The sequence below is a fragment of the Ictidomys tridecemlineatus genome, chromosome 2 (genome assembly GCF_052094955.1).
Source record: "Ictidomys tridecemlineatus isolate mIctTri1 chromosome 2, mIctTri1.hap1, whole genome shotgun sequence".
Lineage (NCBI taxonomy): Eukaryota > Metazoa > Chordata > Mammalia > Rodentia > Sciuridae > Ictidomys > Ictidomys tridecemlineatus.
In genome coordinates, this window is record NC_135478.1 from 170,600,554 (window position 1) to 170,627,198 (window position 26,645).

The window sequence follows — 26,645 nt, forward strand, 5'->3', positions numbered from 1 at the left end:
TAAATTATAAGAGTTAATATTTTAAAGGGTAGAATACAAAAACTACCTAGAAATATCAGAAGCTTATGTGACACAAACTCAAGCCCTCTGTGTCATAATTTAGCCAATGAGACCATTTTTATCACCATTCCTATTATATTGAAGTGAGGGCTCATTAAATAAAAATTCCAAGAACAAAGATAGATTTTCTAGAGTTTTAAAAAATTTTTGATTTTTTAGAAAAAGGGCATATTAATTATACAAAATATTGTGTTTCATTGTGGCATATTTGTACAAACAGAGTATAATTTGATTAATTTCAAGCCCCTATAATCTCCCCCTCCTCCCTCTTAATGGTCTACCTTTTATCTTCATGAAATCTCTTTAATAAATGGTGACTAAAATGATAATGATCAGACTACAAGTTTTAAAAAATAGCCAAAGAAAGAGTTCTGAATCTTTTGAGTTCGAATACTAATTGAATCCCTGATTCCTTAAGGCTTTCTACATTGATATTTATTTGACATATAACTTTGCAATCCTAAACACTGGGTAAAAGTAAAACAACACTAAAGAACTGAAAAATATAATGTTCACATATAGTGCTAAATAAAGACAAAAATGTCAATTCAAGACAGTTTATTCTTTCAGCAATTTAAACCATCATCCTATAACTAACAAACCATTGAGTCCAAATGTTTTTCTTAATTTCCAGACTGCCACTTGATGATATTTGTGAACCACTAAAATAAGGCATACTGACCTAGCCTGAATTTGCACATTTCAATAAGACAAGTTTTTAATTAAGTTTTAAGAGTAACAGGATAAATCATTAAATGCAAGAATACAGCATGCAACTTGACTTTGTGAAAAGAGTTGCAATAAAAAATTTAAATAAAATTGTATATTTATAAAAATAGAAACTCTTAAAGTTAATTTAATTAAGTAAATTTTCCAACTAGAAAACTGAAGCCATCTGAAAGGGATACTTTTTTGAAAAACTTAGGATTTATATTCCCAGGTCAGGAAGAGAGCTAATACACTAAACTATACTTTGCCAATGACATATATATATATATATATATATATATATATACACACATATACACACACACACATATAAATATTTATATAATTAAAATATAACAACATGCCATTCATATTGAATACTTACAGGAAAGAACACACCAATTGTGGTAGGAATAGGGTATGGAACCAAACTCAAGAATGGATCCTTGTAGCCCCACAACAGTTCTCTCAAAGTTCTGGTTTGGAACATAGAAGATTTTGACTTTTTGATAAGTGAATTGAGTACCACTTGAACAAATGCATTTTGATAGATATGGGGTGCAGCCTAAAAAAACAACAAACACCATTTAAGGCACATAATTCTAACAAATAAATGAATTCGTTATTAGAATAAAACTTCTTAAACTATGTCTAAAATTATTGCTAAATCCTGCCTGGCCTAAAAGTGTAATTTCTCTAGCTCATTGCCAGCCATAAGGTAACATTCCAAGTTAAGCCCTTTTTTGATGTTTGATTCATGATATGCTTAAGCAGTCTTTTATTTCCACTTGTTATGATTTTTTCATCTTTACAAATGACCATAAGTCCATTCTAAATAACAGAAGACTATGTTTTCATAAAAATGGCTAAATGACTAAAATCTAATGATAATTTCAAAGATGAGATTGTTTTAAATACTCCAGGACCCAGCATAACCAGAGTTGTTGTCTGTCTACTCACTGCTACAGCTAGATTGAGAACTGTGAATGTGTCATTCTCGGTTCCAACTGACAGTGAAGGTTCAAAGATTGCAGCATTGGGCTGAACGAAAGAGACTGTGTTGTCCTCATAATCATGAGTTATATTCTCCTTGGCTAGAAAACGAACTCTGAAACAAGCAGACATAAGCAAGATTTAAAGAAACTATCTTATGTGATCATTAGATATCAAATGCTACTTATTCAACAAACACTATTTGAATCCATAGAATATGTCAGAAATTATGCTGAACAATGCTGTTTAAAAGATGAATTAACAAGAGTAGAGTTTCCAGCCAACTAATCAGAAGTATGTTGTTATTTCCTCATGAATAAATCAATGGCTCACATTATTTCAAGAGGGTTCAAAATAAGATACTAAGATATATTAAAATCTCTGTACATATATATTAAAGATATTTGTTCAGAGCTCTATTCTCCTTTGAGAATAGTTTTTATATTTAAAAAATATAAAAATACCAAACAGTACCCAAGTCAAAATTACAAGTAATGTATTTTCTCCCAAATAATTATGTTAAAACTTGAGTATAAATTATTACTTAAGAATAAGCTACTGTAATTTTAGGAGCATTTGTGGATATATAGTAATTGAAAAACTACCAAAATAATTGTGATCCCAATTGAAGGGTCTTGTCCAAATTGAAGTGTACTTATAAGATTATACCAGTAGATGGCAGTCACTAAGAGGAAAATCCTTAAAACTGAGCCCTACCTTCAGAATGTACTTTCAATAAGAACATTGCTCTATTATTTTACTTTAAAAAAAAATCCTAAGTTTTGGAAAGTGTTAGTTAATAAGGTCAAGGGAAAGAATCTGTTATGGATTTTTCCCAAGACTTCTTCCTTCGTATTCCTGCCAAAGGTAACTTTAAAAATGATCTATGTTGAATCTCAAAATAGTCTGAAGGAATTACAGTATTCATTGAGATGGTGTTTGTTGAACTAGAATTAAGTCTTGATCCAGGCAATTTCATGCTTTGACCAATGTCATATTATGTCAATGTTTTATAAAGTTCACTTTAGAAGCCATTAGACAAGTAAGTCTTTGGTTCTGTTTAGGAGAAACATATTCTGATAGTTCCGATTTCAACTAGGTTCAGGGTATAATTGATACAGAAGCACATTTAGCTCAACATAGAAGACTTGTAAAGTAGTAACTTTAAAAAAAAAGTCAGTATTTTTCAGATTAAGTCATTCAGGCAAGAAAAAAAAAGACTCCATTTTGGTGGTATGAGAAAAGATAACCTGCAGTTGATCAGGAATCCTTTTAAAATTGTTATACAAGGAGGAGTATAAAATTTAACTTTAAACTCAACTCTTCCTCTCCATATCTCCCTTGTTGCTTCCCCTAGCAAAGCAAGTCTATCTAATACATCCCCTAGTTGTCCATTAAAGAGGTTAAAGGCTCTTTATTCCACCTTTTCAAAATATAGCCATTAAATTCCTAGATTAGTATTTTATGCAGGTAGCAATAATATACTTTGAAAATAAGTCAACCTCAATACAATGTAATACATCAGGTGGGAACCTTCTCAGCAGCATTCAAGCTCAAGGTCAGAGTGCCCCTCCTGTGCAGGGACTCACTCACCTGTATGTGTAAGGACCTCTTTGCTTAACCTTAATGTTGCTGCTGTTCACTGCCACTTCCTGTGGATTTTGCACATCAAAGATCCAAAACTGTCTGTAAACTTCTGTGCCTGTTTTAACCCAGTTTTGATAAGCCGTTGTACCTTCTTCAAGGACAACTTCCTAAGAAAAGAAAACAAGTTTGAGTTATTTCACTGTAGTAAATAAATAGCACTTCTGGAAGTTCCTTTATAACATTTAGGCAGCAAGAATAAAAGGACCACTCCCAACCATCTTACTCCCGAGGACCTTTGCAACTTTATCACACGCTTGCAGCCAGATATTTTTGTATTTTTTTCTTCAGCTAGAATATTTTCAACATACTACAGTAACCTTATTTAGTTAACCTTTTAGGAAGAGAATCAGAGTGATACAGAAGCCATGGCTGTTGATTTTAAGGTAAGTTTTATAGCGACACTGTACAATATTGTAACACTAGGTACCACATTTTATTAAGCATGTTTCATTAAAGTTGTCCCAAAAAATTCTTAATTAGGTTGAATATTCTGCCCCTAAGTAGCTATATCGAGGAGGCAAAAAGCAAAATTAAGAAAATCTAGTAGTATTGAAAGCTTTTTTCCCTTTAAATGTCAGATGACTAATGGGATGGTGACTTAAGTACTTATGGATGAAAAATGCAAATGAATTTTTCCTCTTCAGAGATTTGCTCAATATGACCTCCCCAACTCTTAAATATTTGTAGTAATGCATTAATTCATGTATCCAAAAATTATGGCTGAATAATACTTCTTTATTAATTACTAGTTTTTGAAGAACAAGACAAGGAAGATGCCCTGTTTTGTGTATGAAATTTGTTAATAATTGATGTCCCTAATTTTGGAGACAAGTAGAAAATATGCCAAGGACAGAATTTTGAAACCCTATAATAAAGTCATGGCATTTGCAGGTAAATGAATGGAGTTAGAGAAGATAATGCTAAGTGAAGTTAGCCATTCCCCCCCAAAACAAATGCCAAATGTTTTCTTTCATATAAGGAGGCTGATTCACAGTGGGGTTGGGAGCAGCAGAAGGATGAGAGGAATAGAGATAAGGCAGAGGGGTTGGAGGAGAAGGGAGGGGAACATGGGGTTATTAATGATGGTGGAATGTGATGATCATTATTATCCAAAGAACAGGTATGAAGACAGGAATTGGTGTAAATATACTATGTATACAACCAGAGATATGAAAAATTGTGCTGTATATGAGTTAAGAATTGTAATGCATTCAGCTGTAATATATAAATAAAAAATAAATAATAAAAAAAGAAACCTAGTTCCTCACTTTCAAAGCTTTGGGACTAAGTGAAAAGTCATCAAATGCTTGAGTGTCCTTTTCTTTGTAAGATGAAGAGGCTTTACCAAGATGTTCTCCCAGTTTCCTTCCTCATCTTTCCTTCCCAGAGCTGGAAGTCTATGAAACTGCAGCAACCAGTGTGAACAAAGTCATTTATAGCTGGTAGCATTTCCAAGGAAGTGCCTGGGGAAGAATGCACCTGGTTCAAGAACTCCAGTTTACCTTAGTGTGCAAGAGGAAGAGGAAGAAAAAGACTTCATAGAAAATGAACCTAGGGACTCAGGAACGATCAGATCTATTTTGTTTTTTCCTTCACCTGGAAGCATCTTTCATAGAATAACAGGAAAGAACACTAGATATTATCACATTTTCCAGTAAAGTTCACTGAGGCTCTGAAAAGCCATGGAGCTGGCTTGAGGCAAACTGTGGCATAATCCTGTGAATATACTGATCTTTGACCTTTATACTAGTCTTATTGTACATCATGCTAGTACTGGCTTTTTATTTTTTCTTTCTGTCACTATCCATATTAAATTGGTGGAAGTTAAGTTAGCTTCTACATCTACATGATATTATGGTGTTTAATGCAGGGAAAAAGGGAATTCTTTAGAGAAGAACTGGATATCCAGTTAAAATGCAATTACGAAATCTGTGCTTGTGCAATCCACATACTCTTGGAACAAGAGTTGCTAAAGTGACTCTAAAATCTCTATTTTACAACAAAATGTCCTTGAAGAACTTTTTGTTTGTTCTCCAAAAGGCTTATTTCCACACCATGCTCAAATATTAAGGAAAAAAATTGCATAAATTATGACTGCTCTTTTAAATGTAAAGATGTTTGTCAATGTTGAAACTAAAAACTATGTGGAAACTGAAAACTGCTCATTTTCCTGTTTTAAAAGATTATATGAAAGGAGAAGACACACAAGATTATTCACACACTATATGAAACTGAAGGCCAAAGGCAATATCTATCATCATGTGACTCTCAAGGTGTGCATTTTAGTCCTTAATGATAAGAACTCAGTTTTTATGAAATTGAGAAGGGCTTATGACAGAATGTGCCTGGCAGGAAAGAATGACTCCCTATCTTTAATCTATGTGCCTCTAAGTCCCAAAACACACTGGAAGTGTATTATGCCTTTTTCTTAAAGGCTATAAGTCGTTTTGACTTGTTTCTGGAGATTTTTTTTTTAATAATGGAAAAGTTGAAACACAAAAAGTGGAAATGAAAACATTGAATTATCAGTTGTTAAGTGTAAAACCATCTAATTTTCAAAGATAGAAAATGGATCCAAGAAAAATAGATGCATAGTTCAATGTCACATGCCAACTTTGTAGCGGATAATGAAGAAATCAAGTCTTTTTATCCCAATCTTTGGACAAGTCGTGGCATAATGGAAACCTCAAAGACAAGTACTAGAGTAGGTAAAATAGGAATCAGTTCCTCTGATGCTAATACTATTATATGTATTATAAAACTGTATAGCTGCTTATTGAATGCCAAGAATGCTACATATTTCTCTAATTTCAAAAGAAGATATTTTATGACCTTTGTGAATTAAAAAATATGGTTTTAAACTGGACTGGACTATCTAGCCTATTTGGAAATATCTCACTAAATTTGAAGTACAACATTGTTAACCATGTACACAGGAAAAGAAATATAATTTAAGATCCCCTCACTTAGTTAAGTCAGTATTTGCTACTGTGGTTAAACATGCAGGGACTAGATTCTAACCTGGACATTCTCACATTGCATGATCTCCAGTTGTGTTGGAAGCCACTGACCTTGAAACTTCTATTCTTCTGTGCTAATTTGAAAGCAGAGGTTTGGGATAGTAGTATCTCCTATATACCCACTTGATTGTTGCTGTTGCATGAAAACTCCTTGACATAACTGGCAGATTTAACATAATTATTAAAATGTCCTTGCTGTATTCCTATGTGGAGTACATACAGTATAAAGGCAGAAAACATGTTGTCTCATTTCTCAAGGATGTTACAAAGTACATATAGCAGATTTGAATCTGAGTTAAACTCTTGCTGTACCTACCTTGCTCTAACGTTGTAGTGACTTTTTTAAAAGCATAGAGTGAAATGGTTAAACTGTAGAACTAGATGCTAGAAGTCTGGCCCAGTTTGGACACTTAACCATTTAAATTGGGGCACTTATTTAATTTGTTTGTAACACAGCTTCCTTATTTATAAAGTGAGGATGATATTAGTTTGAACCATATTTCACATTTTATTCTTGAAAATGAAAACAAGATGACTACTTTTTCATATGATCTAAACATTTATCCTTACCAATTGATTAATAAATGTAGGCATTTAGGATAGTGTCAGGCCCTAGCAGACATTCAATAAGTGCTAGCTATTAGTATTATGCAAATTCAGTTTACTCTCTAGAGGGACAACTCTATCATTTAGTTTCCACAATGCATTAACCACTTGGTTAGTAGTATTTTTTGCCTAATCCATTGCCAGTAAGTCATGCAATGTCCTGGGACACTTCTTTCTTCTAATAATAATTTTATATCTATTCCCTCTTCATTAAAATAAACACTTCCTGGATGAGCAGATACATACTGAAAATAGCCTCCATCCTCCTACCCACTACTGCAATTTACTCATTAACTGCCTAAACAGCAAAGTTTTCTCATTTAAAAAATGTTTCACATTTATTCATTATGAGTGCAACCTAAAAGACTATGAATTATAATATTAGCAATATTTGTGCTGAGAGTTGTTTTAGAAATCATCAATTAAAATCCAGAATAAAATTTGGTAAAATATAGTAGAGTATATTATTATTCATATATACTGTTTAATCTTTTTTTCTATGCTATTGTATGAATTTAAAAATTTTTGGATATTTCTTGTTTCCTCTAGTTATGAAATATAATACAAAATCATCTTTAATAACTAATACTTCAGACATTTGAGCTTTATTATACTGTGAAAATTCACACTATCATGTCTAGAAATACTATTATATTAAAGTAACAGAAAAATTATATAACTATTGATTTAAAAGTTTAGCCCTTCTAATAAATAAATAACCAATTTGTTTTATCCTAAGGAATTTTTAAACAAGCTATTGGAGGGTTACTTTCAAGAATGGGGAAGTAAATGATTGCAAAATTGAATTAAGTAATAATTGAACATTAGTCTTTTAATAGAAGTCTTTAATCTTTCTTGATGTTTTATGGTTTATATCAGAAAATTAATTTATTTAAAATTATCTGTTATAAAATAATGATAAAATGTTTAGTGAATAACAATATCAAGTATTAAATTTTGCAAATGGGTTGCATAACTTTGAACTTTTTAAAGTGCTTTGATAGTCTGTACATTCATGGAAGCTCCTGCTTTGATAGTCTGTACATTCATGGAAGCTCCTGCTATTGACTTTTGGTCTGTCTAAAAAGATTGCATAAACCTACTAGCTCTGCACAAATATATTAGAGATTATACTAAATAACATTAGTTGAAAAAATTATAGCTATAAAATTCATGAAGTCTCCAGAAAGTATCCTTTGGAAATAAAGAGCAAAAATAAAATAAAATAGAAATAATATTTCTGGACTATTTAGGCTACTTCAAATAACAGTGTCAGAGTGTCATCTTTTAAATAAGGGAACTATCATAGAACTCCAACTCTATGTTTACAAAACAATGGGAAATGATTTTCTGATCTTTTTCAAAATGATACTTGTGCATCAGTAGCTTTCTCAATATGCTATTAACTAAATGAATAGTATTCAATGAGTTTTGATGATAAATAAGAAGTCACCAGTACTAAAATTTTTTAAATAATTGTGAAATAACAACAAAACTCTGAATGTTCCTAAGGCAGGGATTCAGAGATTTGGCCCGTACTATATGACAAAGACATACATAGCTCTAGTATAATTTTAAAATTAGTTTTGTAAACTAAAAAGAAAATAAATGAAACAAACAAATTAAAAATCCTAGCTTCTTTTTTGGAGGGCTGTGGATTGAACCCAGGAGTTTATACTTGATAAGCCCAGGCCCTCCCACTAGCAGCTTCCTGAGCTGCACAGCTTATTTAAACAACTAACATTGGTAAAGTCAGTGTGGTCACATAGGAACCTGAGAGCAAATCTATCTTATCCTTAAATGTGCCACAGACCTTGATCACTGTGGGGAAACTGATGATGTGGAGTGAGCATACAAGGTAAACAAGCCTTCAATCATTCTTTGAAACTTAAGTTTTCCATCCAATTTCAGTTCAGTACCTCCTCCTCAAGTTTACATTCATATTTCCCCATTTTGACTTGTAAAAGATTGCCAGATAACATTCATTTAAAAAATAAGGAAAAGTACTCTATTTCTTAATTTCATCCCTTTGTGATTTCAAAATCATTGCTGACCATGTTCCAACCATTATTTCCTTAACTTCCATCATCCAGAAAACATTTTATTCTGTCTTTCCTTGAGTTCTGGTTTCCATTTCTTTATATAAAAGTCACTTATTTTTTTTCTGCTTTTGTCTTCCTGCCTCTATGTAAAAACATCTTTACAGTAATTCTGCTTTTTTATGCTCAAGCTCTCTAGAAAATAAACCTAGTTTTTAGTCTTCTGTCTGTGATTGCAATAGCAAAGATCAAGAGATCTGACCTTTGAAATATAGACCGATCCTATCACACCACTGGTTGAACCTTTCTTCTGAGGTACATTTTTCTATTATTAACTCAACTGGACTCTGGTTTCTTATTTTTGTTCTACTCTCTCTTGATTTAGTGTTTCTATCCAAACTTCTATTGCATCCCATCATACACAAGTTTCAATTATGTACTTCACTACAGTAGACCAGAGTGCCTTTGGTTTTGTATTGGACCTTTTATTCAAATATCTTTATAAAAAAATCTTAAATTCTCCTTAAAAAATGGCCATGTCATAATTTTTTCTTATTTCCTCTCTTTGGTCTTCTCACTTTACAACCCTTTTTATTTTATAAGCATAGCATAAATGGCTATGTATTATCTAGGCTTAGATTGCTGATGTTTGGAAACCAACTCTACCAACTCAGCTAGCCAACTGATGTAAGGATTTTTACTTATAAAATGGGTAATATTACCTTAAATGTGTAAAGATTCATTTAACACTAAGTACAAAAAAAGCTCAACATTTGACAATATCAATCCCTAAATAACAGTTTTTGTTACATCTTACTTTTAAAAAAATACATCAACTACCATTTTATAGTATATCATCAACTAAATATTCTTATGTTCAAGGATAAATCAAATCCCAAACTGCTTTTCCAATCACCTCTCTAATCCTGTCACATCTGCTACCTCCTTCCCTCATCACTGTATCTAGTTGCATTTCCATACATTTTTTTTTTCCATACTGTTAATTAGCCTTTTGACACCTTTGCTACAATCCTCTTTGGACATTCAAAATTTGGTACTTCTTCAAAATCCAACTCAGTTCCACTTTCTTCCTGACATTTGTTGAATACTCAGATTTCTCTTTCTAAATAATATTTATTTTCTATATTATACATAATTTAATACTAGAATATCACAGGTTCCTCTTATCTGTTTTCCTGTAAGTTCTTTTTAAATGTTTCATTTGATTTATTTTTCCTTTCATTTCCAAGATTTTTTTTAACATTTGCAATACACATAAAAAATGTTGACAAACAATAAAATAAATCTGTGACTGTGTGCCATATGATAATTGAGAGAATAAATAATTGCAACAAAAGCATTCCAATAATCGAAGCCTGACTGCAGAACTATTCAACCTGTTTTCCAAAATAATACAACATCAAAACTATCATTTACCCAATTTTCCGCTGACCTTTATGTCAGGTGTTGTTTTTTTTTTCCCAACAGTATCAGTAGTTTTAATTGTAATATCAAGTTCATTTATATTTAAAGGTATAAATATTCAGGTGGAAAAAGCAAACTCTAGTTATATCTTGAGATAAAATTTATTTTACTCTTTCAATCATTACAAAAGCACATTTTGATGCCACAGAATTCTCATGATTAATCATTATGAGCTTAGAGATAAATTCTAAATAATTAACCTAAAATATATGCTAGCACTCACATGTCATTCAAGAGTATATGCACTCATTTTGTCTCACAAAGAAAAAAACATTAGTTGATCCATACTCAGCTATTGATCAATATATAAGGAAAACAGTCTTAGTTTAAAATACCTTACATTGGAGACAGACTTTTTTATTCCAAAAATTTTCCAATAGATAAATCATAATCCAACATAGATACTAATTTCATTTTAGCAGAAGATCCAGGTGAAAAGCTCAGATTATGGAGCAGACTGTGTATTGGAGTGATGCTGTTAGACAACAGTGACATGGAATTAGCATCACCAACACCTGTCAGTCTTATTGGCCTATATCAAAAGTACTATCAACATTTCGAGTTCAAAGTCAGCCTGAGCAACTTAGTAAGACCCTGTCTCAAAAAAAAAAAAAAAAATCAAAACTCAAGGGATATAGCTCAGTGGTTAAGTGACCCTGGGTTCAATTCCTGATCAAAAAAAAAAAAAAAATACTACCAAGAAAACTAGGAATTCCAAGGCTCAGGATATGGTTCAATTTATAATATGTTTATATACAATATAATATATATATATATATATTATATATTCACATAATGTTTAAACTCATGAGGCTAAAGATCTGCAGTTTGTTTACAATACAAGAGATACTAATGACCAAATTATCATTAAGCAAATATAGGAATTATCTTAAAAATGTACATTTATAATAGTACAGAGAGATTTCTTTTAACTTTAAAGCAGTTAGCATTTTTTGCTAAAGAAAATTCAAAGTAACTTCTTGTCATGAGTAAACTATATTTGAAATCAGTTTCCAGGTTGTCAATTAAGTCAATGCATCAGGAAAACAAAATGATATTTGTTTATATTCCTGGTATTTCAGGATGCTAAACATGAATGTATGTATGAGAGAGATGAAGGTCTGGGCAATATCACACATTTCAGAATAAATGAATAAGTAACTATTTCAATTCCCATTTCTCTACACTGTGCCCCACACTTACTAACTCTCTGTCTAGGTTACCAGGATACTAGCCAGGAAGAAAGCTGAAGCCAGTGCTCTGAGTTGGCCAGCATTATGCCCCACAGGCTCACCTCCAGTAAACATTCATGCCTTCAAACAGCACAGAAGTCCTGAGTTCACAAAGGTTCCTCCTTCTTTTTACCTTGTTCTTAACAGCTTAATGTCTTTGTAACCCGCATCGCCAAACTCCTTAAGCCATTTACCTTTGCCATACCTGGTTAAGGATTTATGCAGATCTGCTTTCTCTTATTCTGATTTCCATCAATTAAAATTTCTGGTAAGTCTGAGGCTACTTGGAATTAAATAGGGTAGCAGATGATATTTGTGCAAATCCTGTTGACCAAATCCCTCTAATTTTAGTTAAAACTACAGTTTGTTGATATATCTGAGATTTTCCTACATATATAACATGTTCCAGAAATGTTTTCCTGAATTACTTTTTAAGTCAAATATAAACATTTGTAAATAGGAAATACTTGAGATAATCAGTATTATACTTTGAGTCAAATATAAACTTTTGTAAATAGGAAATACTTGAGATAATAATACTACTATAAAAATCTGTACTTCACCAGTTTACCAAAAAATTTCTGCTTCAATCGTAAACACAATGCTTACAAATACACACATATATAATTCACTTTTCTCAGTATTAACCAAAATTCAGTATTAATCTTGATAAATATCCCTCTACAACATTAATTTTTTTCTCATTCAAAAACATGTAAACATGACTTTGAACATAATTAAAAACAATTATTTTTACTAACCTATGTGCCTATAGTTTTATCAGAAATAATACTTAAATTTAAGATAGAAATGTATTCATGTTGAATACTTGTCACATTTTACTCATGGTCACATTATCATGTAGAGTTGCAGAAATTGGCAATTACTTTCATGTTGAAGGCACAATATTACCATTACCATGAAACATAAAACAAAGGCCCAAAGCCAAAAAGAGAGAGAGATAGAATGAATCGGAATGGCAAAAAAATAAAATAAAATTAGACTACTTGTACCTTTTTAATTGTCTTCTCAATAAGCATATCCCCAACTGGCATTAGAATACCTCCAAACACAGCCAGAACTGCACCAATGACAGCCCCAGTGATGAGGCCACAGTTCCGGTCACAGCCCATTTTTCTTGTGCAGGAGAAGAATTGAGGTTAATCACCTGTTTTCTTTTAAACTCTCAGGTATGATTAAGGTGTCTTCTACAAGGTGTGGTTCTATCATTAGAAAGAGATCATAAAACAGAAGCTTAAATATCAGCACAAGAAGATCAAAGTACAAAGAAAACACACAATTTAGATGTGACTTTGCTGTCTATAAACAAAATAGTTTTCTTTCAGTTTTACCAAACTGAATTTCTAAGTCTTCTCTCTTCTCTGCCTTCTACCTACCTACCGATGATCGTAATAATGTTAGAACATTTCTTCAAAATTCTTTAGTTTTCTTCCTATGGCTGATTACTACAGTCTAGGAGAACTGTGTTTATGCACTCCTACCCTCACTACTTTCCCTCAGCCTGAGATGCTTCCTGATAACCTCACCCCTTATATCTTCTGCACCCAAACACAGCCCTCTCCACCCTACTAGGAATTCTCCTGCACTCAATTTGCTTGAACTGAGGTCTTTTCTATCTGAATGTTAACCCACACATGGTAACAGATGTGAATATACCTTATTCACAAACAGCAAGATATGGGTTTCACAGGAAATCACCTGGTGATTAGCAGAAAGAATCGATACTTCTAATCATTATAAAATACCTGTTAAAACAAGAAAGTATGGGTAAGTATGAGAAAGTATATTATCAAATAATTAATACTAGTAAGCTCTCTAATATCACCATAATTATAACTGTTAAAGAAAGTCATATTTACATGTACATTGAGTTTATTCTTAAAATGTTTATCTTATAAACAGTGTGGAAAACATTGAATTATTTAAAATGCATTTTGTTTTTAATTTCATGGTGAATGACTTGTTTTTTTTTTTAAAGAGAGAGTGAGAGAGAGGGAGAGAGAGAGAGAGAATATTTTTAATATTTATTTTTTTTTAGTATTTGGCGGATACAACATCTTTGTTTGTATGTGGTGCTGAGGATCGAACCTGGGCCGCACACATGCCAGGCGAGCGCGCTACCACTTGAGCCACATCCCCAGCCCCGTGAATGACTTTTGAATAGACCAAACATAGGAAGAATTGAAAATACACAAAATGTAGATGATTTCTTATTTTAATGACAGGGATTTTACTAGTCTTAAAGGTTTTTTAATATATTCAAATACAATGTTGTTTGTCATATGTGGTGTTTCACACAAATTCTATTAAACTATTTTTACGGATTTCATCTTGCCAGTCTTGTTCATGGTATCATTACACAGTATCTGGTTATTATATAAAAATGAGAAGGAAAGAATTTATGGATGAATGGATGCTGTTGTAAAAATTAATAAGAATATGTCATTTATGATTAAGAATTTTATTTGAGCTATATTGATTATAATTGCATTTTTTATGATGGACTTGAACTGTCCCTGATGTACAGTCAGAATGTGCCTTGTGGCTTATAAACAAATATACTTAACTTCCAAATGCAGGTGGCCAAGGCAAGCATAGATGCCAATAGAACAAAGGCTGTAGACAAACAAAGAGGCACACAGTACTTTTGCCAGCATCATATTAACAATAACAAGTATGTTTTGTCATGGTCTCAGGTTTTCCCTTCACATATTTGTTGCAACAGAAGAATCACTGATGATTTCATTGGTGTTCATTTCCACTTGAGGACCATTTAGTTTTAAAAAATAATATTCCTTATGCAGCTAAGAACATAATGGAAAGAGATGAGACTTTTCCCTCAAATGGAGAAATAGAAATGGTATTTTTTGTTGTTGTTGGCATTTTAATTACTTTTTTACCTCTTGGGAATTCCCTTTACCTACTCCTCATACCTTGGATACTCACATTGTAAACCATAGGAATCATGCACCTCATTCACCCTGAGGCCCTCGTGACTAAGACACTTGATGAATAATTCATTAGTGAATTCATTAATTCACAAGTTTATTCCAAAGCAAATGGGGAACACATTCCTAAACAAGTGATTTTTTTTTTTATGGTGGCATTTTATGTCTCACTGAACAAGTGAAGCTGGATTTTTAGTAATTGTTTGGGGGAGGGAATGGGAAGAATAGCTTTCCTTATTCTTTCAATTCATACAATAAGCTACCTCCTATGGCTTTAATCAAGGTTGTCATAATGCAATGAAATAAGTTACTTAAGGCTGATAAGGACTGAATGTTATCAAAATAGAATATCCTTTGCAAAGTATAATGATGAAGCACTTAAAGTTTTCTTAAAACAATATTTTAAGCAACTGAATTTTTTGCTAAATTGAAAATATCATTCTGGTGTTTTATAAGCTGTAAATCAATAATTATATTTGCAGATTATATATAAGCAGCAATCAAAATACAGGAATCCAATCTGGTGCAATTGCATTCGGAGACTGGAGAATCAACCAAAGACTGACTCTCCACTCTTGCTAGGTGACCACGGGCAAGCCACTTAATTTCTTGACACTTGGGTCTCATCATTTGTAGATCTAAGAGATCTAAGGCACCACCATCAGCCTTCAACCTCAGTAGCTGAAATGGTTCTTCGCTCCGTCCTTACAGAAGACCAAAAAGCCTAGTGACTATGTTCACATAGCAGTGGTAATAACCCAGAGGCCCTCATTCCTCACTTGGTCTCCATTCCTGCATCTGTCCTTTCTCACCCTTAAAAAGCTTCAGGAGAAGCTCTGTAAGAACCTGTGGGTATTTGAGGCCATTAAAATCAATGAGGCCCCAAATCTTAAATCCAATTCCAATTTTGTGAACTTAATATGAATTTATGTAAAAACAATATAACTCAAAGATTTAGTAATCTCTTTTGGAAAGTTATGTCTGATACAAAATTCACTAATGTAATTTCTTTAGTTGTAATGTAATTTCCAAATCTGTAGGTGAAATACAGAATGATTTAAAAGTTACAGTTCTTTAAAAAAAATCACATTTTACTTTAATCAGATATGTACATAGATTTACCCATTTTTTGATTTCTACATCATGACCTGTGAATATTTTTTCAGAACCATTCTTTATTCATCACACGCTATATGAAAGGTTCTGTGCAAGGGGTAGAGAATTCCAAGAGCTGTACCTGGAGGATAATTCTTATGACTGTGTGGACTTTGAGCCCAGATGTGTCAAGCAGTGGGCAGGCCTAGCTATTCCCGGGATTCTGTCTGCTTTGAACCTAAAACTGAAGTGAGATTATATACCTTCCACTTCGACTGACTAAAGTTCATTAGAAAACAGAAGTATCAAGTAATGTATTCAGTTGAATCACATAGCTGGACAACTTTCAGTTATCTGTACTACACATAAAAGTACTAATCTAACATTATTTCAATCACTTACTGATATTTGAGAGACTAAGTTAAGTTTTTCTACTTGTTCAAATTCTTGATTGATTAACTTTTACTACCTTGACATAAGGTTGTTTTATTTCCCTATAAGAATAGGAAACACACATGACATATTTAGGTCCATTTATTATCCTTCAGTGCCCTGACACAGTGAATAATGATGCTTTGCTAGCATAATCAGACTTTGTCCTGATGCTGTGGTACTATATAGTTGGCGACTTTTTCCTCCCCAGTAACAGATGATTGAATCCAGGTCTTCCACAAGTGGAAGGGCTAGTGTTCTACCACTGAGTTATATCTCCAGATATCCCATACCCTTTTAAATTTTGAGACATTGTCTCATGAAGTTGCCCCAGGGACTTCAAATTTGTGTTTCTCCTGCCACAATTCCCCAACTAGCTGGGATTACAGTTATGCACCACCATGCCCAGCTCAAAATAGTTTTATTCACTTGAGGCAGGAGGAGGACTGAACAGCATATGTGAGACATGTACCAAGTATATGAAAGTTAATGGCATATTCTAGCCAGGAGCTTTTTTTAAAAAAAATACATAATTAACTTCAAAGAAAAATTCTTTGTTTCTTCCTTTACACCAGAGTTAGCTATTCAGGCACACAAAATTTGGATCTACCACACTAAGTTTTCTTAATAACACAGCTTCTTACATATTAAAATAGGTCATTAATTTCATTGGCTAATTTTAAATCATTTTTACTATTTGCCCTTTATAAGAAATGGACATAATATTGATGTCTTATTTCTTACTTCAGGGCACAAATTGAGAAGGCAGAGAATAAGCACAGGCATAGAAAACCTATGCTAAGGGGGAAGAGAGAATGGAAGGGTATCTTTGTCACTAATTACATACCTTTCTTGATTCTATAGGTACATCAGTTGCCACCCATTCAGTTTATAGGTTATAAATAGATTCCTTTTGTAGAACTGTGAGTGGATTTTATTCCCTTGGGCTGTATTTGAAAGAAAGAGAAAAATATATATTTTTTTCTGTCAGATTGATAGTGTTATAATGAAGTTTTTTTTTTTTAATACCTTTCCTCTATATTGGGAACATGATAGAAATGAAGAGGCAGAGATTTCACAAAGCCTGTGGTAGGCTGTTATAAGAAGGCTCTCTAGCAAATAGGCCAGAACATTAGAACAAATCCTCAGAGAACCTATAGTCATTCCTATGTGTGATTAAAACTGTGCTCCCTGGGACACTCCACCCAGAAGCGGTATGACCCAGAGGTAACATTCACTGGGTCACATTCTGAAAAAGCTTCACATTTCTAGGGTACTTGTACCAGAAATAAGTGAAAAGACCTGAATGTCATTTTTGTTTTAATTGATTGGAGGATATCTAAAATTTCCCTATTCTTTCCTTCAAACTTCAATTTTTCTGAAGGTATAAAGCAAGGCCATGCACCTCTACTTTCCCCTATTAATCTTTAGTATAATCTTCCCACCATAAAAAAAGCCCATATAACCCAATATATGGAGTTACTGGGGATAATCAAATTCAATATAAGTATAGATGTTAGGTTTTAAAATTAAATTCCTTTCCATTCTCTTATCCTACACCATATTTATGTGTGTTTACAAATCCATGGTTCCTTAGACATGGGTACTATACTCTCAACTCCAATATATTTGAAATGGGTGCAAATCCATCATTTACATCTGACTATATTTCATCTTGTGGAAATGAGATGATTGATTAGGTAAGTTTTTATAGAGTCAGCTCTAGTTAAAGCATATACATAATCTTCAGCTATAAAGATGATTCAAAGAGCTACAACTGTTGTTCCCTCATTTAGGCTCAAGTCATCCCCACAAAATTAAAGGACTCTACAGAAAATTTAAATTGGATCAGGAAGCTTCCAACACCTATCCTTTGACATACATGCTCATTTGAATCCCAACAGAATATATTAAGGTTAAAAATAGCAGGAAAAAATGTATAGGTATAATTTAAAACAGTAATGTATCTAAATTATGCTTATTAAATATCACAATGTGAAACTTGTTTTGATAATAATCTTGAAAAAATACAATACATTCATTAGCTTCACATATGCTTAAGATCCTTCAAGAACTAAATGTCTTATCGAGACATATGAACTAGGAATTACTATAAATTTTAAATGACTCTTTTAGTCATGTTGACTTTAAATACAATTATCTATGCCCATTTTTAATGATTTAACCCTATATACAAATGTGATTTTTTAATGCTGTTATTTCTACACCTAAAATTCACTGTAAATGGAAGAAACTAAAAGATTTATAGTGGTTAAAACTCTATACTTGAAGTTTGGAAATAGAGATTTAATTCTGGGTCTTCATGTGGAAGCTTGTGATTCAATTTCTCTAATAAGTCTATTATATATCAAGTAAGTCTGCAAGTATTAAATGAGAAAATGTTTAAAAATTCTCATAGAAAATAAAATGCATATTTTACATAAATAGAAATGACTATTGGCAAAACAATAAAATCAGATATATCGATAAAGACATATATGAAATTAAACTATCATACAAATGAAAAAAAGAAGCTTCTACCTTAGAACATGCTACTTGAAAGTTTTAGCCATATCTTGGGACAGTGAACTAAAACATCTTGTGATTAAATTAGACAATAGTTACAGAATTAGTTCCTTCTGGAAATAGAAAACAACACACAAATAATTTGGGAGTGAACATTGCCAGTATTTCATAAAAATAAGGATAGCAAATGTAATCCTCAAGGTCAATTCCTACATTTTCAGTACATTCTGTACCTCTCCCAGTGTTAATTTAAGATTTCTTCCAGGTTAACATGTTATCTGATGGTTCTGAATTTATTTCATTGTTCTGGTTCAATAATGACTTGAGGAGATTTCAAGGTTTCTACATTTTTTTCTTATTAACTCCAAGGATCCACTGTAATATCTACATAATAAAAATTTTTAAAGATTTCATTCTGGTTTCCTTGCAAGTCAATATTTAAAGTAATTTTTTCTTTTAATATAAAAAGATGTTATAGATTAGAACAATATAGAAAAGGATGAAAAAGCCTGAAAAATCTTTAAAAATCATCTTTCAATGTGTGACTTGATAATTCCAGAACTGAAATTTACTAAAAGGAATTTGTGCCATTTATATTTATAAAGTTACTCATTATAATTAATTGAGCCTTTTAATTAATTTATCCAGAATGACTTGTCCACTATATACAGTATAATTATTTAAGACAATTCATTAATGTTTACAATTATCTTCCTGAATTGTAAAAGTATAAATTTTGGCTTATTTTTGTTACCAAATTATAATATGCACTATTAAATTTCAGATTATTGTCTAAAATGGATATTATTTTTTACCATTCCTAGCAGCAATTACAGCATCAGGGTTCATTAAAAAAAAGGATTAATATGCACATATCTGATATATACCTTGCATTTAACCATGTACACAAAGTCAGGTTCATCAAAATTTATACAATCAGATTGAAAATGAGAAAAGCTAATGACTGTAATCAACAATTGCACAGTATAAAGGCCGTTGACAGAGTTGAAAGTCATTTATAAAAACTAATGTCATTTTAATGTTCATCCTAATCGAATATTATGTATAAATAGCCTAAGTATAAAATGAAAATTCTGCTTTCATTGATTATAAATCATTTTAAATACTAACAAATGTTTAAGTATAGACATGATATTAAACATTCAGAAATGAAAATGTCATTGCTCATTGATCACTGTTAATATTTAAGCATAAAATGGAACAAGATTCACAAAAAAAACAACCTAAACCTGATTTTAAAATAAAACCTAGATACATTAAGAAAACAGTAACTACTTTTTGTTGTTCCTGCTCTGTGACTTGTCTGGAGTACTTATATAGTATCATCTTCTCCCATCATTTAGAAAATGGAAAATTTCTTGATCTTTTCTATTTAAAGAAAAATCATGACTTACCATTAAAAGAGTTATTAAGGAATTTTCAGTCAAATACTCCAACATTTGAACAGACAGTTCTTCATAGGACCAAATGACATACTGCAGAAAAATCCTATCCTGAAACCCTTACCAGCATATGTGTGTTAGAGTTTAAATATGCTTTAAAAAAAAAAAAAAAAAAAAAAAAAAAACTACAACGTCAGATTCCAGTGTGTGGTTTGCTGCCAGAGGAACTGAAAAAAAAAAAAAAAAGAAAGAAAGAAACCCCACAGATATCATGCTACTGGGATTGGTCTATTTTTATGGTCTGCTAAAGACCCATTACCTATATCTGAGATATTCAGTATTTCCCCCCCACCCCCAATTTGGCCATCTTCCCATCCAAGTAAGTCAGAGGCCAGAAACAAAAGGAACTGATTTGTTGAGCCACCCCTAATGTGTTTTACTACACAATCATTTTTCCAGATGCCAAACTGGGGGTAGAAAAGGGAAAGTGGGGAACATGATCACATTCTCACTTGCGGGACAAGATTGACCTTGCAAGCCCATCTGATGAGGCTGAAAGAAAACGTACTTTTCCATAGAACACACCATAAATCTGAAGTACTTTTGAGACTAATAATTTTGAAAACAGCTGGAAACTGTCAATTAACAGGGATGACAAACAGACTTTAAAAAGGGAAATAGCCTATTGTTCTAGCTTGACCTTCTTAACTGTTTATCACTCTGTTAGTTTTAGAGAAGTTTCAGGAGCACAGCAAGATCCTTCTGCAAGGGAAAAAAAAAATCCCTTAATAATCTGAAGCCAGACTATAAAATAACATACTATTGAAGATGATCTTTTACTGTAAAAAAAAATAGACCCTTTACTTTCAAAGAAAGGAATTATGTTCATATCTAATCTAAATAGTTATTACATTCGGGGTAAGCGGACCCTCAACATTAGGACCCTTAATCTTACAAAGTAATTCTTAGTATCAAGTTGGTTAAATCTTCAGAAAGTTAATCTGGCATATATTGGATAGGTTACTTTATTTCAAGAGTGACTTGTAGGCATTTATCCAGTTGACCTAAGAATAATGAGCAGAAATATATTTAGTTCATTAGATTATATTTTAAAAACCCTTATCCTTATGTTACTCTTGCTGTCTCTGTTGTTCATATTAGATATGTTTCTTCTCATTTGCAAGCAGCACAATACAACTGGAAAGGAACCCCAACCCCTCTGCCAAGCATTGCTTTTGTTTTTCCAGTGTTTTTACTGAGTATTTTAAAATAACTATGAAGCCCTAAAAATAGATAAGTGATATGATATTTGAAAAATGAAATCCTTATCTAGAGAAAGTAGAAATAGCCTAGTGCATTCTCATTATGATTTATACTTTTCATTTAAAAAAAAAAGTGTACAGAGATTCCAGAAACATAAGGCAATTCCCATGTGACTACCACCATTTATCTTGGTTGTATGATGTTAAAAGTGTAGTATAAAGGGCAATCTTAACTATTTTGACTATTTTGCAGGTATATGTAAGTACTCTGCTTTAAGTATTTTCTTCTCAAACATAAATCATATGCTTTATATATACATACCAGTATGACAATTTTAAAACAGCTTGCAAACACAAGAGTTAAGATCTATTTTAAAGAGTATATTTAAAATGATTGGCGGGATAGTTAAGTTATAATAAATGTGAACAAAGATATTTCAGAAAAAAAAATACATGCAAAGTGGATGTAAAAGGATAATGACCTTACGTGAATCATTATTTAATCAGTAGCCTAATGCCATCCAAATCTGACTATGCTTGGAGAGGAAAATGTCACACATTCCCATGAGCAGTCCAAGGAATCAAATTTACATCCCCAGAGACAACTGTGAAGTGTCCAGTCCTATAGACAACACCCCCCGAGTAGCTTGGCATTCCAGAATGGAAAAGCACATAGCTGAACCAAATCTACAACCATGGATTTTGAGGAAAATCTAGACCTTGAACAATAAAATAGGCATAGCCTTTTGCTGCCTTAAAAATGAAAACGCAGCATTTTTTAGAGTGCACACCCACCATATTTTGAGAGAATCTATTTTATGTGAGGGTACACTTATCCTTATGTACATCCACACAACCATAGACAAACTTATTAGAATGACAAATTAAAAACTTCAGTACTATTGTTCACTTAGCCACAATAGTTTGGAAAATCAACTTTAAAACATGATGATTTAAAAAAAAGCACATAGGGTTAAAAGAGACATTATTATTATTATTATTATTATTATTATTATTATTATTATTATTATTATTATTATTTTGTGGTGCTGGGTTTGAACGCAGGACCTTGTGCATGCAAGGCAAGCACTTTACCAACTGAGCTATATCCCCAGCCCAATGGAAGAAAAAGTAGGCCCTAATCTTCATCATGTAAGGCTAGGCCCCAACTCCCTTAATATAGCACAAGAATTAAAATCAAGAATCAACAAATGGGATGGATTCAAACTAAAAAATTTTTTCTCAGCAAAAGAAATAATCTGTGAGGTGAACAGGGAGCCTACATCCTGGGAGAAAATGTTTACTCCTCATACATTAGATAGAGCACTAATCTCTAGGGTATATAAAAAACTCAACAAGCTAAGCATCAAACAAACACATATTATCCAATCAATATATGGGCCAAGGACCTGAACAGATGAGGATATACAAACAATCAACAAATATATTTAATAATGCTCATCATCTCTAGCAATTAGAGAAATGCAAATCAAAACTACTCTAAGATACCATCTCCAGTAAGAATGGCAGCCATTATGAAAACAAACAATTAAGTGTTGGCGAGGATCTGGAGAAAAAGGTACACTCATTCACTGCTGGTGGGACTGCAAATTGGTGCAGCCAACTTGGAAAGCAGTATGGAGATTCCTTGGAAATCTGGGAATGGAACCACCATTTGACCCAGCTATTCCTCTTCTCGGACTATACCCAAAGAACCTGAAAACAGCATACTACAGGGACACAGCTGCATCAATGTTTATAGCAGCACAATTCATAATAGCTGAACTGTGGAGCCAACCTAGATGTCCTTCAGTGGATGAATGGAGAAAAAAATGTGGCATTTATACACAATGGAATATTACTCGGCACTAAAAAAGAACAAAATCATGGCATTTGCAGGTAAATGGATGGCGTTAGAGAATATTATGCTAAGTGAAGTTAGCCAATCCCCCCAAAACAAATGCTGATCTGATATAAGGGGGTTGACTCAAAGTGGGTTAGAGAGGTAGAGCATGGGAGGAAGATTATTTCTAGATAGGGAAGAGCCATGGGAGGGAAAAAAGGGGGGAAGGGAAATAGCAAGGATGAGGGAATGTGATGGTAATCATTATACAAAATATATGTATGAAGATTTGAATTTGGTGTCAACATACCTTATATACAGATATGAAAAATTGTGGTATATATGTGTATTAAGAATTGTAATGCAAAAAAAGGTACATGTATAATGACATAATTTAGTGTGAAAATACCAAACTGTTACAAAAATACTGTGCTGTAAATGGGTAATAATGCATGTAAAGCATTCCACTATTGTCATGTATGTAAAAAATAAATTTTTTAAAAAGACATAAGTTTGAATCATGCTACCAGGTACTAGCTATATTAGGTAGAAGTTAAATAGGAGTTTTCTTCTTTTTAGCTCTATCAAGTTGAATGTGATGTTTTGATATGCATTGTGAAATGATTACCATCATCTATCTAACTGGTGAGAACTGAGGTGAGGAGTACACAATACTTGACAGGGCCCTACCACCTACTGGTCCCCCAAACTAGAATGCTTCCCTTATAATCACTTCCTTTTCTAAAGTCCTCTTCCTCCTTTCTTCTTTCTCTGTTTTGCTTTCCACAGGTCACTTTTCAGTGTTGGGCACACTCCACAATTGACTTTCTAACTTTTTTTCCCCCTATCTCTGTACCTACTAGAATATAGAGTCCATGAGGAGGGGAAAAAGTCTAACTTCTAAGAGCATGGAACAGGGTCAGAGTTGCTAATCGGTTGAAAGAATGGACCTATACAATGATTATTATAATAGAAAAAGGAATGAGAATTTATGAAAATGAGAGCAATATGCTGATTTTTATAGCATATATATGTAATGGTTGGAACTGGAAATTAAGAGTATCTGCTATGAAGATGAAAGAATCCATGTTTGAATTCATTATTTCCTAAGTGTATGACTTGTGGCTAACTTCTTTACTTCTGGTAGCCTTCACATAATTGTTGTAAAGATTGAGAGTGATAATATAAAGGACTTCACACAGAGCCTAATATAGTTTTTGCTTAATAATAGCTGCAGTTATCATTGCTAATAAGCAAAATTTCATTTCAGGAAATCTATTAAAGAAGGCAAGTAAGATGGTAAATTATAGAAAGGTATAAAATGAGAAATTTCCAATTTTAGAAGCAATGTTAGCTATATTAACTACTATAGGTAGTTTAATAATGTCAAAATTATATATTCATGTATGTGGCATAAAATATATACTGAATCATATTTTCTGAAACTTTCCTCTTATATTATGTTCCTTGTAGGTATTTCTATATCATGAATAGTCCATTATTGTTCTATTGCAAGATATTTCATAATAAGTGCTGTACTCGTTTTAAATAGTAAATGCTGTATGAATGAATATCATTGTTTCTAGTTTGCTGTTCTTATAAAGATAAGGCACAAAATTCTCATAGCGTTATGTACATGTACCCTGGACACCAGTGTATGCTGTTTTTCCAAAATTCCAAGGATTTTGTCAAATTTCAGTATAAACCAGTGTGAATATTTATAAAGACAGGCATTCTTACACATGGCTGTGTACAAATAAAAATTTAAGATTTTAACAAGTACGTTGGTGGTTTTTAAAAGAATATTTAGTTCAATGAAATATAACATTCTTCTAAAGTATACTAGCCATTTATTTTAAAACACTTATAATATCCTCATTTTTTTCAGTGTTGATTTGTCTTATCCTCAGTTTTTTCCAATAACCAATGTTATGATATTTGCCATTTTAAAATTTTGTCATGTTTTACTTTATGTGTACTGATGAATAAAATTTTCAAATTTCTGTAATTTATACAAGTTTTAGTCATTTCCTTTTAAAACTCGTGTCATTCTTCGAACTGCTTTCTTTACTTTGAGAATATGAAAATTAACAGGGTTGCTTCTAGAGAGTTCATGGTTCATACAAATTCTTTGCAGCAGTATGTTGGACAAGCTGACTCATGGAATTTAACTCTTGAGAAATAAAAGAGGAACAGGATAAATTGAGTAGCACAAATATTGCAACATATTTGAGAAGCAGATGACAGATGCATTTAAAAAAAAGTTGAAGAGAGATCACATGGCCCCAATTCTTAGCTCAGCTTTATTCACAATGGAATTGGTGAAGTGGACATGACACAGTCATTATATTCCTGATGTCTTTCTTATCAAAGAGGAAAACCGTAGAGTCTATACCCTCAAGCTGACAATCAAATTAGATGATAGATTTAAATGTGCAGTCATACACAAATATAAATTTGTCATTCACAGTAATAGGTTAGCATATTTTAAATTTAAGTGATATTTTTCTCTTGACAGTAAATGAAATATCCTACAGCAAATGAAACATTTCATTATTACTTGCATTGTAAAGCTAGGTTGTACAGGTAAGCAAAACACTTATAAGTTATAGATGATAAAATAACAAAGGCAACAAACAGTAGGAGCATACTAACTGCCAGATGTTGAGCTAAGTGTTTCACATGTTTTACCTATTGACCACTCATACCACTTATTAGGCTCTTTATATAACCAGCTGAGGTACAGAAGGATGTGTCAAAACAAGGGTTAAAATCCAGACTAACTGAAGAGCTTATATTCCTTTCTAAAATGAAATATCAAGTGTGTTCTTGATCAATACTAATTTTACATATTCTTTAAAATTTTTGTAGAAATTCAATAGTGATTCTAAATAACCTAATATTACACTGAGAGAAAATTTTCTACATATAACAAATGAATGATGAACATATTCTGTAGTTGGCAATTAACAATCATTTTCAAATTTATTAAATAAAATGGATTCTAATGATCTGGAAATTGTCTCAAAACATTATTTAGCAATGTAAAATAGGAAAAAATGTATCCCATTAATCCTTAGGGAATAACAATATAGATTTATACATACAAACCTTTATGCACATATGTAAACACATGCTTATATATGTGTAGTTATACATTTTTCAATTGCTAGCTTGTGTATTTATTAGAAGTATTAAACTAAAGGTTTTTTCACTTGTTTAAAATGATAAGGAAGGACATGACATGTAAGAATAAAAATAATTATGTAGGTATAGATTTTAAGAATTTTAAGTTGCAAAAGTCAACAGTATAATGTAATGTCAG

At 32.2% G+C, this 26,645-nt stretch overlaps 1 protein-coding gene across 8 annotated transcripts in view; it reads right to left on the bottom strand.

Annotated features, from left to right (window-relative positions):
• Window positions 1–26,645, bottom strand: part of Cd36 (CD36 molecule (CD36 blood group)) — an 80,104-nt gene that overhangs the window by 12,395 nt on the left and 41,064 nt on the right. For 3 of the 8 annotated variants that reach the window (XM_040291696.2, XM_040291697.2, XM_013365367.4), the window contains exons 2-7: window positions 17,134–17,233; window positions 13,468–13,556; window positions 12,804–13,013; window positions 3,355–3,515; window positions 1,729–1,876; window positions 1,154–1,333 (exon numbers count right to left, since the gene is read on the bottom strand). In XM_040291696.2, the coding sequence (XP_040147630.2) occupies window positions 1,154–1,333; window positions 1,729–1,876; window positions 3,355–3,515; window positions 12,804–12,923 (609 nt within the window). In that variant the 5' untranslated portion in view covers window positions 12,924–13,013; window positions 13,468–13,556; window positions 17,134–17,233. Of the gene's footprint in view, window positions 1–1,153; window positions 1,334–1,728; window positions 1,877–3,354; window positions 3,516–12,803; window positions 13,014–13,467; window positions 13,557–17,133; window positions 17,234–18,827; window positions 18,926–20,227; window positions 20,381–26,645 lie in introns of those variants that run through there. The other 5 variants (XM_040291698.2, XM_013365368.4, XM_005340670.5 and 2 more) reach the window with 4 other exon arrangements.